General features: G+C 41.8%; 2 protein-coding genes across 3 annotated transcripts; both read right to left on the bottom strand.

Annotated features, from left to right (window-relative positions):
* Nucleotides 1-323: 323 nt before the first annotated feature.
* LOC136444688 (zinc finger protein 761-like) lies at nt 324-4523 on the bottom strand. Of its 2 annotated transcripts, none has more exons than XM_066442375.1 (2): nt 4420-4523; nt 324-3015 (listed from the first exon to the last, which is right to left on the bottom strand). In XM_066442375.1, the coding sequence occupies exon 2, from the start codon at nt 3008-3010 to the stop codon at nt 1475-1477; it is 1536 nt and encodes a 511-aa protein (XP_066298472.1). In that variant the 5' UTR covers nt 3011-3015; nt 4420-4523; the 3' UTR covers nt 324-1474. The 2 variants fall into 2 exon arrangements, with proteins under 2 accessions (XP_066298472.1, XP_066298473.1); XM_066442376.1 differs by having other exon boundaries at nt 324-3012.
* A 1766-nt stretch (nt 4524-6289) lies between these two features.
* On the bottom strand, nt 6290-12587 carry LOC136444687 (beta-1,4 N-acetylgalactosaminyltransferase 1-like). The gene is made up of 10 exons (XM_066442374.1): nt 12189-12587; nt 11317-11451; nt 10730-10833; nt 10244-10296; nt 9703-9883; nt 9377-9463; nt 8982-9172; nt 7870-8010; nt 7112-7349; nt 6290-6907 (listed from the first exon to the last, which is right to left on the bottom strand). Exons 1-10 carry the CDS (start codon nt 12494-12496, stop codon nt 6723-6725), a joined length of 1623 nt encoding a protein of 540 aa, XP_066298471.1. The 5' UTR covers nt 12497-12587; the 3' UTR covers nt 6290-6722.
* Nucleotides 12588-13076: the final 489 nt, after the last annotated feature.

Genomic DNA, 13076 nt, shown 5'->3' with positions numbered 1-13076 from the left:
AGAAAGCATCGATGCTGTCTGTGATTTGGCTCGTATCAAATCGTAAATGCTGGCGTCATACTTTGTCGATGTCTACCAGGTTTAGATACAAATTAACACGAAACAATACAATAATTTCACTTTTGCAGCATTATCAAAAAAGTACAGTTTATATTTTGATATGACAATTTGTATTTATTGTTTTTTCTCCATCCTATATATATACAGGATGGCATCACAACAAGAATTATGAGCTACTTGCCCTTTAGTGTTACAGCTATTGAGAATATACAAAGTTATATTGTCTGATGATAGATCTACCAATTGACATTGCATCATTCTCATTTGTTAGGATAGGTGATTTATTTCATAAATAACAAGAGTTCAACAACCCCATATCTCATCGCCAAGCAATAGTCTTAGTGACTGGAACTATCTAAATTGCATAATATACAAATTAAAGTACTCACTTCTATATACTTTAAAAATGTCATAAAAATCTATCGTTTACCAATGACTAAGGAGAGCCTTTACTCACTAGTGCAAAGAAATTTCTTATTGTCATAATCTAAATTAATTCATTTTCTCCTCTTTTCAAGTGACATGTTATGATACAACTATCAAAGTTCTAACCTTCTTCAGGAGCTATCAGTTGTAGTATTTCCTCATTGGCTATGTTAATGACTTTTTTAAAAAATTCACATAATTAGTGTGATTATATCCACTTTCATCTAACCTACAAGTGCCACTAGTGTGAATACTCCCATCATATTATCATATACAGTACCGTTATATTTTCGGTAGCATTTGTATTTGTGTGGATGAACAGCATAACTGGAGAAGGCCTATAGCCTTGATATTTGGTATGTGGGTTAGAGTGTGGGCCCCCTAATGGCTTCTTATGGTACTGCAGTGGAGCTTCTTGTTTTGATACCTCGTATTTGGACATGCCATGGTCTTGATTTTTGAGTGGTGGATAGCTCTTGGGACTGAGAATAAGTGGTGAAGGCTTGGACCCCTAGCACCTTTTTTGAACTGTAGGAGCAGGTTTTGCTTCAGACTTTGAAAGAGAATAACTCAAGAAGGGGGTGACGGATGGTTATGATTTTTGGTACTAGTATGTAGATAGCTTGAGTGATGATTTACATAACTAAATACATGTACTAGTTATGCAAATCAGAATAATATGATAAAATGCAAATTAGATTCTAATTTGCTTAACCATTAAACCTACTGCATTCCACGATAGGACTATTAAATCACATGACATTTGTAGCTGAGGAAGAGAGGAATGTTGATAGATAAAAAAATATGCAAACGAAGACCTACAAAAATTTAATCATGTCTTCAAGACCTAACTATATACATATACCACATTTCATGACAATCCATCCATAGCTTCTGTAGTTATGCTGTTCAACTGCAAACGTCATACAAATGCTACAGAAAACATAACCTTCTCAGCAAGATTTACCATGTGTTTGCCTAAACTATCTTATGATGTAGATACTTTGCAGGGGACACATTTGTAGTTTTTTTCATCAATATGCATCTTCATATGAAGTAACATATGGTCCTTTTGAGTCGCCTTGAGTCCGCACTCCCCGCATATGTGGGTTTGCTCACCAATGTGTTTAGCCTTGTGTTGGTCTGAAATACATTTCTGTGAAGTGGAAAAGTCACACTTGTGACATTTGTAAGTTCTTGACTCAATATGCATTCTCATATGCAGAAGTAGGAAGTCCTTTTGAGTTGCCTTGAATCCACACTGCCCACAAATATGAGTTTGCTCAACAGTGTCAGTCACTTTGTGTCGGTCTAAAATGCATTTCTGTGCAGAAGATAAGTCACATGGGTCATATTTGCAATTTTTTTCCACAACATGCATTCTCATATGCAGGAGTAGCTGGTCTTTTTGGGTTGCCCTGAATCCGCATTCCCCACAAATGTAGGCTTGTTCAGCATTGTGTTTGATCCTGTGTCGGTCTAAAATGTTTTTTCGTGTAGTAGAATAGCTGCACTGGTCACATTTGTGGGGTTTCTCACCTGTATGTTTTCTCATATGTCGGGACAACTTGGTACTTTGAGCTGCTCTATACCCGCAAACTCCACAGATGAAGGGTTTTTCACCTGTGTGTTGTTTCATATGCACAGCTAGGTTAGACCTATTGGCCGTCCTGAAATCACACTCCCCACACATGTAGGGTTTCTCACCGGTGTGTACAAGCATGTGTTTGTCTAAATCGCTTCTTCGAACAGCGGAATGGTCGCATTGATCACATTTGAAGGGTTTCCCACCAGTGTGTTTAAAGGAGTGAATATCTACATGGCGTTTTTGGGCAGCAGAGTAGTCACATTTGTCACATTTGTATGGTCTCTCACCTGTATGTTTTCTCATATGTATAGTTAACTCAGACTTGTAGGCTGTCCTGAACCCACACTCCCCACACATGTAGGGTTTCTCACCAGTGTGTTTGAGGATGTGTCGGTCTAAATTCCCTTTATCTGCACTAGAGTAATCGCACTGGTCACACTTGAAAGGTTTTTCACCAGTGTGCCTCCTTATATGTCGAACGATATTGGCCTTATCAGGCGTTCTGTGCCCACAAATTCCACACATGAAGCGTTTTTCACCAGTGTGTGTGACCATATGTCGTTTTAGATGGCTTTTCCATGCTGTAGAAAAGTCACACTGATCGCACCTGTGAGGCTTTTCACCTGTATGCCTTCTCATATGTTGCAGAAATCCAGATCTGTAAGTTGCCTTGTATCCACATTCTTCACATACAAATGGTGTTCTCTTATCATGCTTTGCACAATCACTTTCCATCGGTTCTGTATGAGCCTGTACATGTGATGAGACTTTCCCATTCCACTGGGCAAAGTTTCCTCCATATGTTTTCTCCAATAAAATGTCCGTTTCCCTGTCCTGCTGCTTTCCCTTATCTGTTGTCCACTTCTTCCGCCTGCTTCTCTTGTTCCCAGAATATGGCAGTTCTTTAACAGGAGGCTCCTTTATCGACTTGTCCATTTCTACTAATTGTAAGAACATAAAGATTAAACAAAAAAGGCAACATTTGCGAGAGCAAATACAGCATATTTCACCCATCTCCCTCCCCCATGCAAAAATGGACTGTTCCAAAATCATCCCTGTTCAAAACAACTTCTGCTCAAGAGTGAACTATTGCCAAGTCATTCCAGTCTGAAATGGAGCTACATGTAGTGTCCCCTAGGCAAGAATACATTATTCCACAGGAACTGCCCTGCATGACCATTTAGAAAACATCTCTGTTCCACCCAGCTCAGCAGGCCCGACTCGCTCGGTACGTTACCTCCCGCATTGGCCCTGCTATTCCAAGCCCGTATTCTAGCTTCTGGCAACGTTACTGACAGTTGCTCATGAATTTAACGAGCTAGCTTTATTTGGCACAAACAGCCATTATTTTGTTCTGAACCCAAAGTAGCGATGTAAGACATAAGCTGATTGGTTGATAGCTTCTCAGCGACCTTTACAGTTTTGCACAAGATGAGCTTGTGCAAAGCCTCTGATTGGCTGAAAGCTGTTTTGGTGGCCACGTCACCAGAAGCTAGAATACGGGCTTGGTATAGCAGGGACAATGCGGAAGGGACTGCGGAAAAGGCTGGCCTGTCTACCAGGCCAGCCCACCAGGCCTGTCTACCACGTCAGGCTTCTCAGATACCCTATTCATATCCCCACAAACTTTCACGAAGATGAAATGCAAAAATCAGACTGAAGCCGCCGCATGTGCCAGCCTGGGCCATCCCCGCCGCATGGTGGATCCTATGGGAGAGTGATTGGCAGCAGCATCTAGCTGCTAAGTTTTGCATCTCATCTTCATGAAAGTTTGTGGGGATATGAATGGGGTATCTGAGAAGCCTGGCGTGGTAGACAGGCCTGGTGGACTGGCCTGGTAGACAGGAGGTAACGGACCAAGCGAGTCGGGCCTGCTGAGAAATGTGCTCAATAAGCCCATTCGCAGTTGCGACTACGCATGTGCAGTGTCAAAGGTCAAGGCCCCCAGGCTTGTAAACAGTTCTCGTCTCGACATTGCCTATATTTGCATAACAACGCCCAGACGGGTTTTGTTTACGTCTCAGAGGCCTTTACCTTAGACACTGCACATGCGTAGTCGGAACCGTGAATGGGCTTATTAAAAAAAACTTAAACTTTTGTGTTATTCCTTTTTCTGCCTAATTCTACGATCTACACGCCTGTAGGAGGGCCTGGTGTGGTCTAGAAAACACTCGTGACCCTAACCGTGGCGACTACAGAAGGGCGTTTCTGCTTTATATGTTATTAACAAGCAAAAACGCCCTTCGTGCTATCGTGACCACAAACCCGGCCATAGTCGGTCTGACAAACCACACAATAAACTACTGTTGTATTACCGCGACCTACGGAGTAAATCAAAGACTTACCTGTCTTAACACGCTATTATCTAGTTAGTAAATGAAGACATCCCCAGCAATAAGGCTAGGATAATGATGAAAATCTCGTCAATGATGCTTGTGTCACTGTACTGAAAATCAAAATGCTAGGGTGGCGTAAAGATCAAAGATTAACGGTCAAAGGTTAACATTTACATGTACCTGATTACCCACTTGCTTGTAGTCGAAACCGCTGGTCCCAAAAAAGTTGGTACCATGTTGATTTGATTGTGTGGATGACATCCACCGGGAACCCCAAATTGACTGATACGAGCGTGCGAATAGAAAAAAAAGATCGCAAAGAAGTTGCCTTCATTATGAAATCTACGGGGTCAACAAGGTTCAACAAAACTCAACACACAGTGTATGCCGTATGGTATTAGCCTCTACCAGGCTCCGCAGATCGCTGTGAAAATAGTAGAAATCGGCAAATAGAGTGAAAAGTATAACAAGGGTACTCCGCTATACAGGGAAGCTCAATAGGCATTTGAGCGAAATTATCAAGTCATTTTTTCTGTAAAGTGGAAGATTTCAATTGGAAATGATGTTAAACAATTTATTAAGCTTTTCTAAGCCAAAAAAAATCGATTACCATTGGTTTGGCGAAAACAAAATCAAGAATGGATTTTACACGGCAAGTACCGTCTAACAGTAGGCTTTTAAACAGTTAAAACATTGTTTGAGCGTGTTTGCGTGTGTGTTTGCGTGTGTGTTTGCGTGTGTGTCCGGATGCTTGCAGCTTAGGGTCCAGATTTCTACTTAGTCTAAGCTTCTTTGCTTGGTAAATAGTAAAAGAAATAGGCAAAGACGGGACGCAGGCTAACGCCCACCTTCTGCGGCTAACTACTAGTAACTCGAGTCTGTTTATATCCATCCTATATTCTAGCTCCAGTTCTCTCCTCCTTTCTATCGGAGCTAGAATTGGATGGTTTCCTGGCGGCTAGGATAACTTTACTGGTCAATTAGTCACCCCATTTGGGACTGTATCGTCTACTAAAGACATTATATAGATTTTCAATACATGTAACGTTATATAATGCCCTTTCTTCTACTTAACGTTATACAGTGCCTTGGGGAGCTATGACAGAGACTACTGCATTTATAAACACGAAGCTGATTCTATGAAATAACATAAAAGCAGTGAAGCTTCTTCGGGGCTGTAAGTCTACCAATCTACCTTCACTTCAATTAAAATACTGTACAAAGTTTCAGTATAGTCTATACGGCGATTGTCCGTAAATACAATGCATAACTGTAATATAAGTCGCAAAGTGTATTTAGTCTCAAGGGATTACGTTGACTTACTACTAGTACGGTTGAAGCGCCATCTACCTATCCACCTGTGTAAATGTAACCGAGATAGCATTCACACGATTTCAATACATGGGTATTGAAATAAACGGAATTTCATTGGGAAGATAATGTCATAAAGATTATTATGTAGTTTCATGATAACACTGCTATTGTCGTTGACTGACTCGGACTATGATCATGCTCTTACTTTTTGAGCAATTGCAACAAGACTTGAACTAACAAATTCACTCCGGACCAAAAATTCATCATTGATATCAGAAAGAAAAGTTGCGAGAGAATCAGGAAATATCACAGGATGAACATCTACTCTGACTAGACATACTTAAGTAGCATTGGTCGCTTGAAAAATAAACTTGAACAGTTCAACTATCTTTAAAGCTTCATTCAAATTACATGTTTTGATAACGCTCCAATGTATATACATCACAGTTAGGGGGATTATCAGGCGATCAATGTATTCTCCATGAAAGATGATTTCCAAATTTAAATTCACCGGCGTTACCATGAGTAAGATTGGTTACAATAGTCAATACCAAAGAGCAACATATATAAGACAACGTTTTATTACATTACAGCTTGTCAAGTCCAGCGTAATTTTCCCTAAGGCCATGTTGATCTAATTATATAGATGACATCCGCGTGTTTTCTTTACTAAACTTTAATCGTACAAAGCACCTGCAAAATGACAAATATATTGGAAACAATACTAGAGTAATGCGATAGAATACCAAAATGAATTTCAAAGTCAAAGAAGAAGATGTGAAGAAATGAAAATTAAGAATATGTTATTCACTATTCCATACTCTTTGCGTCATTTGTTCAACCTTCCTGACCACGTAGACGTAATTTTCCTTGCCAACCTTTTTTTATTCGCACGCTCGCATCAGTTTTGGGGGTCCCAGAGGATGTCATATATATATAACGTTATATATATAATCAAATCAACATTGCCTTACTATATGTGGTCGTTCACAGACACCTTACTTTATCAGGAGGTTGAACAAGTTATTTCTGAAGTAGATGTATTTCAGTTTGTAGTAATTGAGGGTTCCTCCGGTGTGCCTGGCTTTGTTGTACCGTCGGTTGGACGTGTCGCCAAGATGCTTGACTTCTACGTTGGTGCAAGAAGCGACGCGGAACTTCCCCAGACCATCCGCGAAGAACTCTGCAAGGGAAGGGAATAAAACTCATTTATGACAGATATTCTTATATACTAGTAAACGTGTAGAGATGTAATATTCATGAGAAAATTTTCGCATCAAAAGGACCACTCTGTACACGTTTGTATTTGTATTTGGGATAAGTGCACCCCAGGGCATAATATTAGCTGAGAGAGACGATCAAGTCCGTAAGAAAACGACTGACGTACCGCTATGGGCGGCTCGGGCGTACACAGGGTTCGGTTCGAACCCGACCGACCGGACCGTCTGTGTCTCTCCCATAAACACGTTCAGCACGATGTCGGTAGATGAACAGGTCGGATAGCCGGGAATAACCTTGTATGACCCCTCCTTTCGGCTGAGACAGCCGCCGTCGTCAGTGTTGGTCGGGATATAGTCGTACCTTTGCGCGAAGGTAAGCTCACTGTCTTCTAGACGACCTCCGACCTACAAAAATGTATATTCAGTTAGCAAATATCGTTACAGTATATAGAAACGTCACGGGTTCCTTTCTCAGCACTGGACACCCAGCGCGGAAGTGACCACCAGCACTGAACTCCCAGACCTGAGCCTTTCTCATCAGCACTGGACTTCCAGTGTCGATGCATCTACAGCACTGGGAACTCTCCTCTTGGCACAGTTCCGCACTGGTAACCGAGTGCTGAAATGAGTTCCGCACGGGAAAAGCAGTACTGGTTAAGCACTGGAAATCCAGTCCTGAGATTTGTTTTCCACTATAGAATTCCAGTCCAGTGCTGAAACCGATTCGGTTTTTGAATCAGCACGGGAACACCAGTGTGTAACCCGTGACTTTCGTATATTTGCATTCACTTTTGCCACGATAAACTTGCTTGTCATATACACAACTCGGAGATAATTTATTTAACAGACTCTACTTTGCTCAGCGTCTTCTTGGAAGATCCAAACCTCCTTTTTTATATTTCAAACAGGCAGATTACATACTTACAATGTGATATCCTGTTTTGTCTAAGAAATTCATCATAAACTTCAAGTCCGTCTTCTCGGTAAAGATCATGTCGTCATCGAGCCAGAAGAAGTATTCGGTGGTGACTTGGGACAAGGCAAGGTTGCGACCGGCAAACCAACCCTGGTATGTGCAAATAGGTGACAATAATTGTAACATCAGGAGAAAGACTATCAACATTTTTTTTCATTCACGTATCCCTAATGCTGAAACAAAATCTCCGAGAACTGTTGTGGTCCCGCCCCTGGTAATTGAACATCGTTACTAACAGCTGTTGTGGGTCTATCTTAGATACTGAAACGCTGTTACTAGGAACTGTTGTGTGCCTGTCCCTGGTGCTGAAACACTGTTACTAAGGACTGTTGTTTGCCTGTCCCTGGTACTGAAACATTGTCACTAGGATCTGTTGTGTGCCTGTCCCTGGTACTGAAACACTGTTACAAGGAACTGTTGTGTGCCTGTCCCTGGTGCTGAAACACTGTTACTAAGAACTGTTGTGGGCCTGTCCCTGGTGCTGAAACACTGTTAATAAGAACTGTTGTGTGCCTGTCCCTGGTGCTGAAACACTGTTACTAAGATCTGTTGTGTGCCTGTCCCTGGTGCTGAAACACTGTTACTAAGAACTGTTGTGTGCCTGTCCCTGGTGCTGAAACACTGTTACTAAGAACTGTTGTGTGCCTGTCCCTGGTGCTGAAACACTGTTACTAAGAACTGTTGTTTGCCTGTCCCTGGTACTGAAACATTGTCACTAGGATCTGTTGTGTGCCTGTCCCTGGTACTGAAACACTGTTACAAGGAACTGTTGTGTGCCTGTCCCTGGTGCTGAAACACTGTCACTAAGAACTGTTGTGGGCCTGTCCCTGGTGCTGAAACACTGTTACTAAGAAGTGTTGTGGGCCTGTCCCTGGTGCTGAAACACTGTTACAAGGAACTGTTGTGTGCCTGTCCCTGGTACTGAAACACTGTTACTACGAACTGTTGTGTGTCTATCCCTGGTAATGAAACACTGTTACGTCACAACTGTGGACGAAAATAAATCACAGATCACACACGCACATTGAGGAATATCCAGGTTTAGCTCACTGTCTACACACCTTCTGAGCAGGCATTTTGTAGTGGTCAACATTCTTATAATCACCGAGGTCCTCAAACTTGTCGCTGTCGTCTGCTACGATAATCTTTACTCCCGCGAAATACTGGTTCACGGACTCGATGAGTTTTCTCAAGACTGAGTAGCGCAGGTAGGTCTTAGTGATCACTGTGACTCTGTCTTTTACAAAGTTGTCTGAAACAGAGGAAAGTGCACTAGGATGAGTGAACATAATCGATTTCTCTGGGCATATGAAGAATATGAAGATTTTCTTCTTTAGTCGGTCACTCATTTTTGTGACATAGACTCTGAGGATGACGTTAACGACTTTTTGTTTAAGTACACTTGGAAGTGATCTTTAGTTGACATGAGCGTATCACAGAAAGAACCTACTAGTACCTTCTCCGTGGTCATACAAGTGGAACATCGGAAAATGCTGGATCCTTACTGTGATAGTGGTCTTGTAGGAGCCAAACTGGACTTGAACTGAAAATAAAACACGCTTAGCCTTGCTTTTGACAGTGTGATATCTCAATGTTTAATATCTAGTCTCAGTTTCATACATGAACAATTGTACCTGAAACAAACTAAAATGTGCTGCAACAGATTAGTTTAAGTGTTAAAGTAAGTGTTGAATACAGGAGAAATATGGCTTGCGCTGATTCTAATGAAAATGGAATTAACTTTCTTATCTTTTGTTACAGAAGAATAAGACATAACGTTACCTTCGTCCGTTGCTAGAGTTTTCTCCGACAAACTGTGGTAGTACAGAAACTCTAACTGTCGATTGATGTGATGGATGTCTAATGACGTCACTGTGACGTCACTACTGTTGTCTCCAATCACAGTCACATCCGGGACATCGGCACTGAACACCAGAGAACCGAGGTGACACGATAGCCTCACCTGGTAGATAGCCATGCCGACAAGTGTTATGATACAGAGAGGAGACGTTGTGTTTTAAGACATAGCTAGAGCCCAAAGAGGACAAATGAGTATTGTTTCATTTTTCTATGTATCAAATGCAACGCAAATAAATCATAGTAGGGTTTTTCTTTCGAATCAAGGGCTATGAAGGAGGTTTAAGGGCTATTTATGAAGGAGGTTTATAAAACAGATCTTTAAATACCCTTGTTCCAATGAAACATCTACTATGGACAGTGGTTCATTATTATACAGATTAGGTGACGAAATAGGTCGAGCTGGTGTGTTACGCCGAAGGGCGATTATACCGGTTGTATAGATACAGATATTTGGCTTACGTACCTCTTTAAGCCATGAGTCGCTGACGTATTCTTCAAGCCATGCAACGCGAATACCTGGAAAGTTAAGACGTTATAACGTTACAGGTCAACGCAATCTGTTGGGACATTTTATGTGAGATCGACAATCCATTTGAATATGATTAGTTCGTTCATTCATTGAGACCCTTGCAATGCCTAGTGGCACATAGGTCAGCAATTTCCCTTGCTGTTTCAGTAGCAGGGTACATTTTTACGGTATTCACATGGCTGGAATCCCTTTAATATGCTCGAGGCACCTCATCGAAGACAGGACCTTCATTTTACGTCCCTTCCGAAAGGCGGTGCAGCCCCAACCGAGATGTCCTGACCCGGGGCTTGAACCGGGCTCTTTAAGTTACCAACTACTAGTAGTTGGAAATAGGAGCTCAAATGTGAGGTTGCTACAGGCACATTACTAGCCACGTGATTACTATTTTGAAAAATATCGTTATCTTGACATCATCCCCACCTTGAAGTTTTGTGATGTTCCCCGGACTGACCCTCAGACTGGCAGGGTAGCTCAGAGGAGACCACGAGTCAATATACTGGTGGCTTTCTTGAAAATGTAAACTTCTGAAGAGATCGATATATAAATAGAAGTATAAGTACGTGCTCCGTTGGTAGAGTTCTTGCTATAGTGGAAAACGTTTTCTCGATGTATTCATACAAATTCGAGATGGATTATTAGTAGGGTAAATATGTAGTTTGCTCCTAGAACTATCGTAGAATGGAGTTCTTCAAGTACAACAAGGACATCCTCACTAGCCTAAACAACGCTTAACGCGCTTGCAGTTAGATGTACAACGGTTAGGTGTGACAGTGACAAGTCGTTCGGTGTAATATAACCAGCTTCTGCCTGCGAAACTGGTGTGTTAGGCTGTAGGACGGTTATACTGGATATACAGATACAAATATCTTGATGCAGATACTCGGACTCTGAGATAGTTTAACTCGTTTGAGACACAATACTAGTATACAAAGGCTATATCCGCTATAGGTATTCCTACGATGCCATGCATAATGTTTGACTTTTGGTAAAAGACAAAGGACAGGTACCTGTTGATGTGTCTATTTTTGGCAACTTGGCGTCTTTCTCTGATTTCGCTCCAGCGAGAACCAAAGACAATTCTTGCTGGCTGTGTGGCGTCATTCTGATTGCAACTGTGCTCTGCTGAAACATGTGACAATGTCCTGTTGGCAACATAGGGCATTCATTTTATATTTAGGAGTATATGATCTTCAATGCGCATGGCAGCCGAAAAGCGGATCCACAGAAAAAGAAACTTTGCAATAAAACTGAGTCAGCTTACAGATGTGACCTATATGCCAGAGACTGGCTGAGACTGTCATTCTCGTGTAGGACTGCTTAGGCGTAGTCGATGCTGTAGGGCTGATGTGGATTAGGATTTTACCATGGTCAATATTAACCGACGGAGGCCATGTATGTAGATAATCTTCAACAATGAGAAAAGGATGTGGAAGCTACAAACAAGTAACCTTATTCCTTCAGCGTTTCTGTCTGTATATTCCACTGTTTCAGACTTTGCAGCATGAGCTGTGTTCTCGGAAACAAACGCTGGTATATGTTAAGTCAGTCATGATCAAGTGAGAAACCCCACACCCACAAAATTCGTGATTGTACTTTTCCACCTTATAATTATTATACGTTTAACGGGATATATAATCACGGACCCATATATAGAGCTACCTCTAAATCTTTTAATACAGCCGGATTATTCATAATATGTTTCTCATTTTTCTACCATGTACATGTGCATCCTCCGTAGTAACTTGCTAACCACGTTGTTAGCAAGCGAAAACATTGAGCCAGCGGTTACTACGGAGGATGGTACCCAGGCTATAACACGTGGTTAACCATGCTGGCTTGTATATAACAGGAAATGATACCGTAGGTAGGTAGTACTTACTGCTGAAACGTCCCCCTTGGCACAAACGGTATGCTGTCCTGTTCGTCTTGTCGTAGCTTCCTCACCATTACACATTCATCGTAGGGTGTTCGTGAACTATTTTGTGTTCTTTGTATCGTCGATAACCCGTTCTCCGTTTGGTCGCTGGATAAAACACACGGCCGTAATGGTGGCCGTGAAATCGGGGCTTGCTCCCGCCGGCTGCACGTACAACGTGCGTCCCGCCATAAATAAATAAAGACAACCAGCGTGTTCACCACAAAGAGAACGGACATCCCTGCGACCATCTTTCTCCATAGAACCGACATAGCTAAAGCTTTCACATCTTTCCAGTCATTGAATGTAACGTGAACATGTCGTGAAGCTGGCGGATTCCTTACATTAGGATCTTCTAGACTAACTTGTAAAACATTAACGAGACAACAAAGAAAGGATTAGCCTATAACCTTTAACCTGTGTGCACCTGGATGATGTTTGTATAGCCTGTTTGCTACATGTCCTACGTACGTCGTCACTGTTTACTATTTTTGTCACCGTCTGTGTACCGTGATTGGGGCGCACTATGCTACTGGTACCTGTCGTGGATTTGTTGTTTCATAGTTAACATCTACTAACATAATTCCACCAGGGCACATAATCCCGCCACCCAGAAAAGATACGTCCAAACAGATCTCCAACCTAGATCTCATCCCCCAGTATAATGCATTCTTGTGTATCTAAACTGTGCATACCCAAGGATGCTGAACTAGAGATCTCCCAAACCCAGTGTTTTTCAAAGTGGCAGATTTATGTAACCCGGCATGTAATTTCTGTAATGGTAATGGAGGTTACGCGTTGAGAACGACTCCAATCATCTTATTTGCTCTTCTGTGATGGGACAAGGAAAGC

Source organism: Branchiostoma lanceolatum, chromosome 11, assembly GCF_035083965.1.
Source record: "Branchiostoma lanceolatum isolate klBraLanc5 chromosome 11, klBraLanc5.hap2, whole genome shotgun sequence".
Lineage (NCBI taxonomy): Eukaryota > Metazoa > Chordata > Leptocardii > Amphioxiformes > Branchiostomatidae > Branchiostoma > Branchiostoma lanceolatum.
Note: the sequence above shows the minus strand (reverse complement) of the source record. Positions and strands in the feature narration are given on the sequence as shown.

What these genes read in the sequence shown, in the direction of transcription:
- LOC136444688 (XM_066442375.1), bottom strand. Translation starts at nt 3,010, where the DNA reads ATGGACAAGTCGATAAAGGAGCCTCCTGTTAAAGAACTGCCATATTCT.
- LOC136444687 (XM_066442374.1), bottom strand. Translation starts at nt 12,496, where the DNA reads ATGTCGGTTCTATGGAGAAAGATGGTCGCAGGGATGTCCGTTCTCTTT. An exon ending in AACTCTAGCAACGGACGAAG is followed by an intron (nt 9,464 to 9,702) that starts GTAACGTTATGT and finishes TTTTATTTTCAG; the next exon opens with TTCAAGTCCAGTTTGGCTCC. An exon ending in CTTGTATGACCACGGAGAAG is followed by an intron (nt 9,173 to 9,376) that starts GTACTAGTAGGT and finishes CCTCTGTTTCAG; the next exon opens with ACAACTTTGTAAAAGACAGA.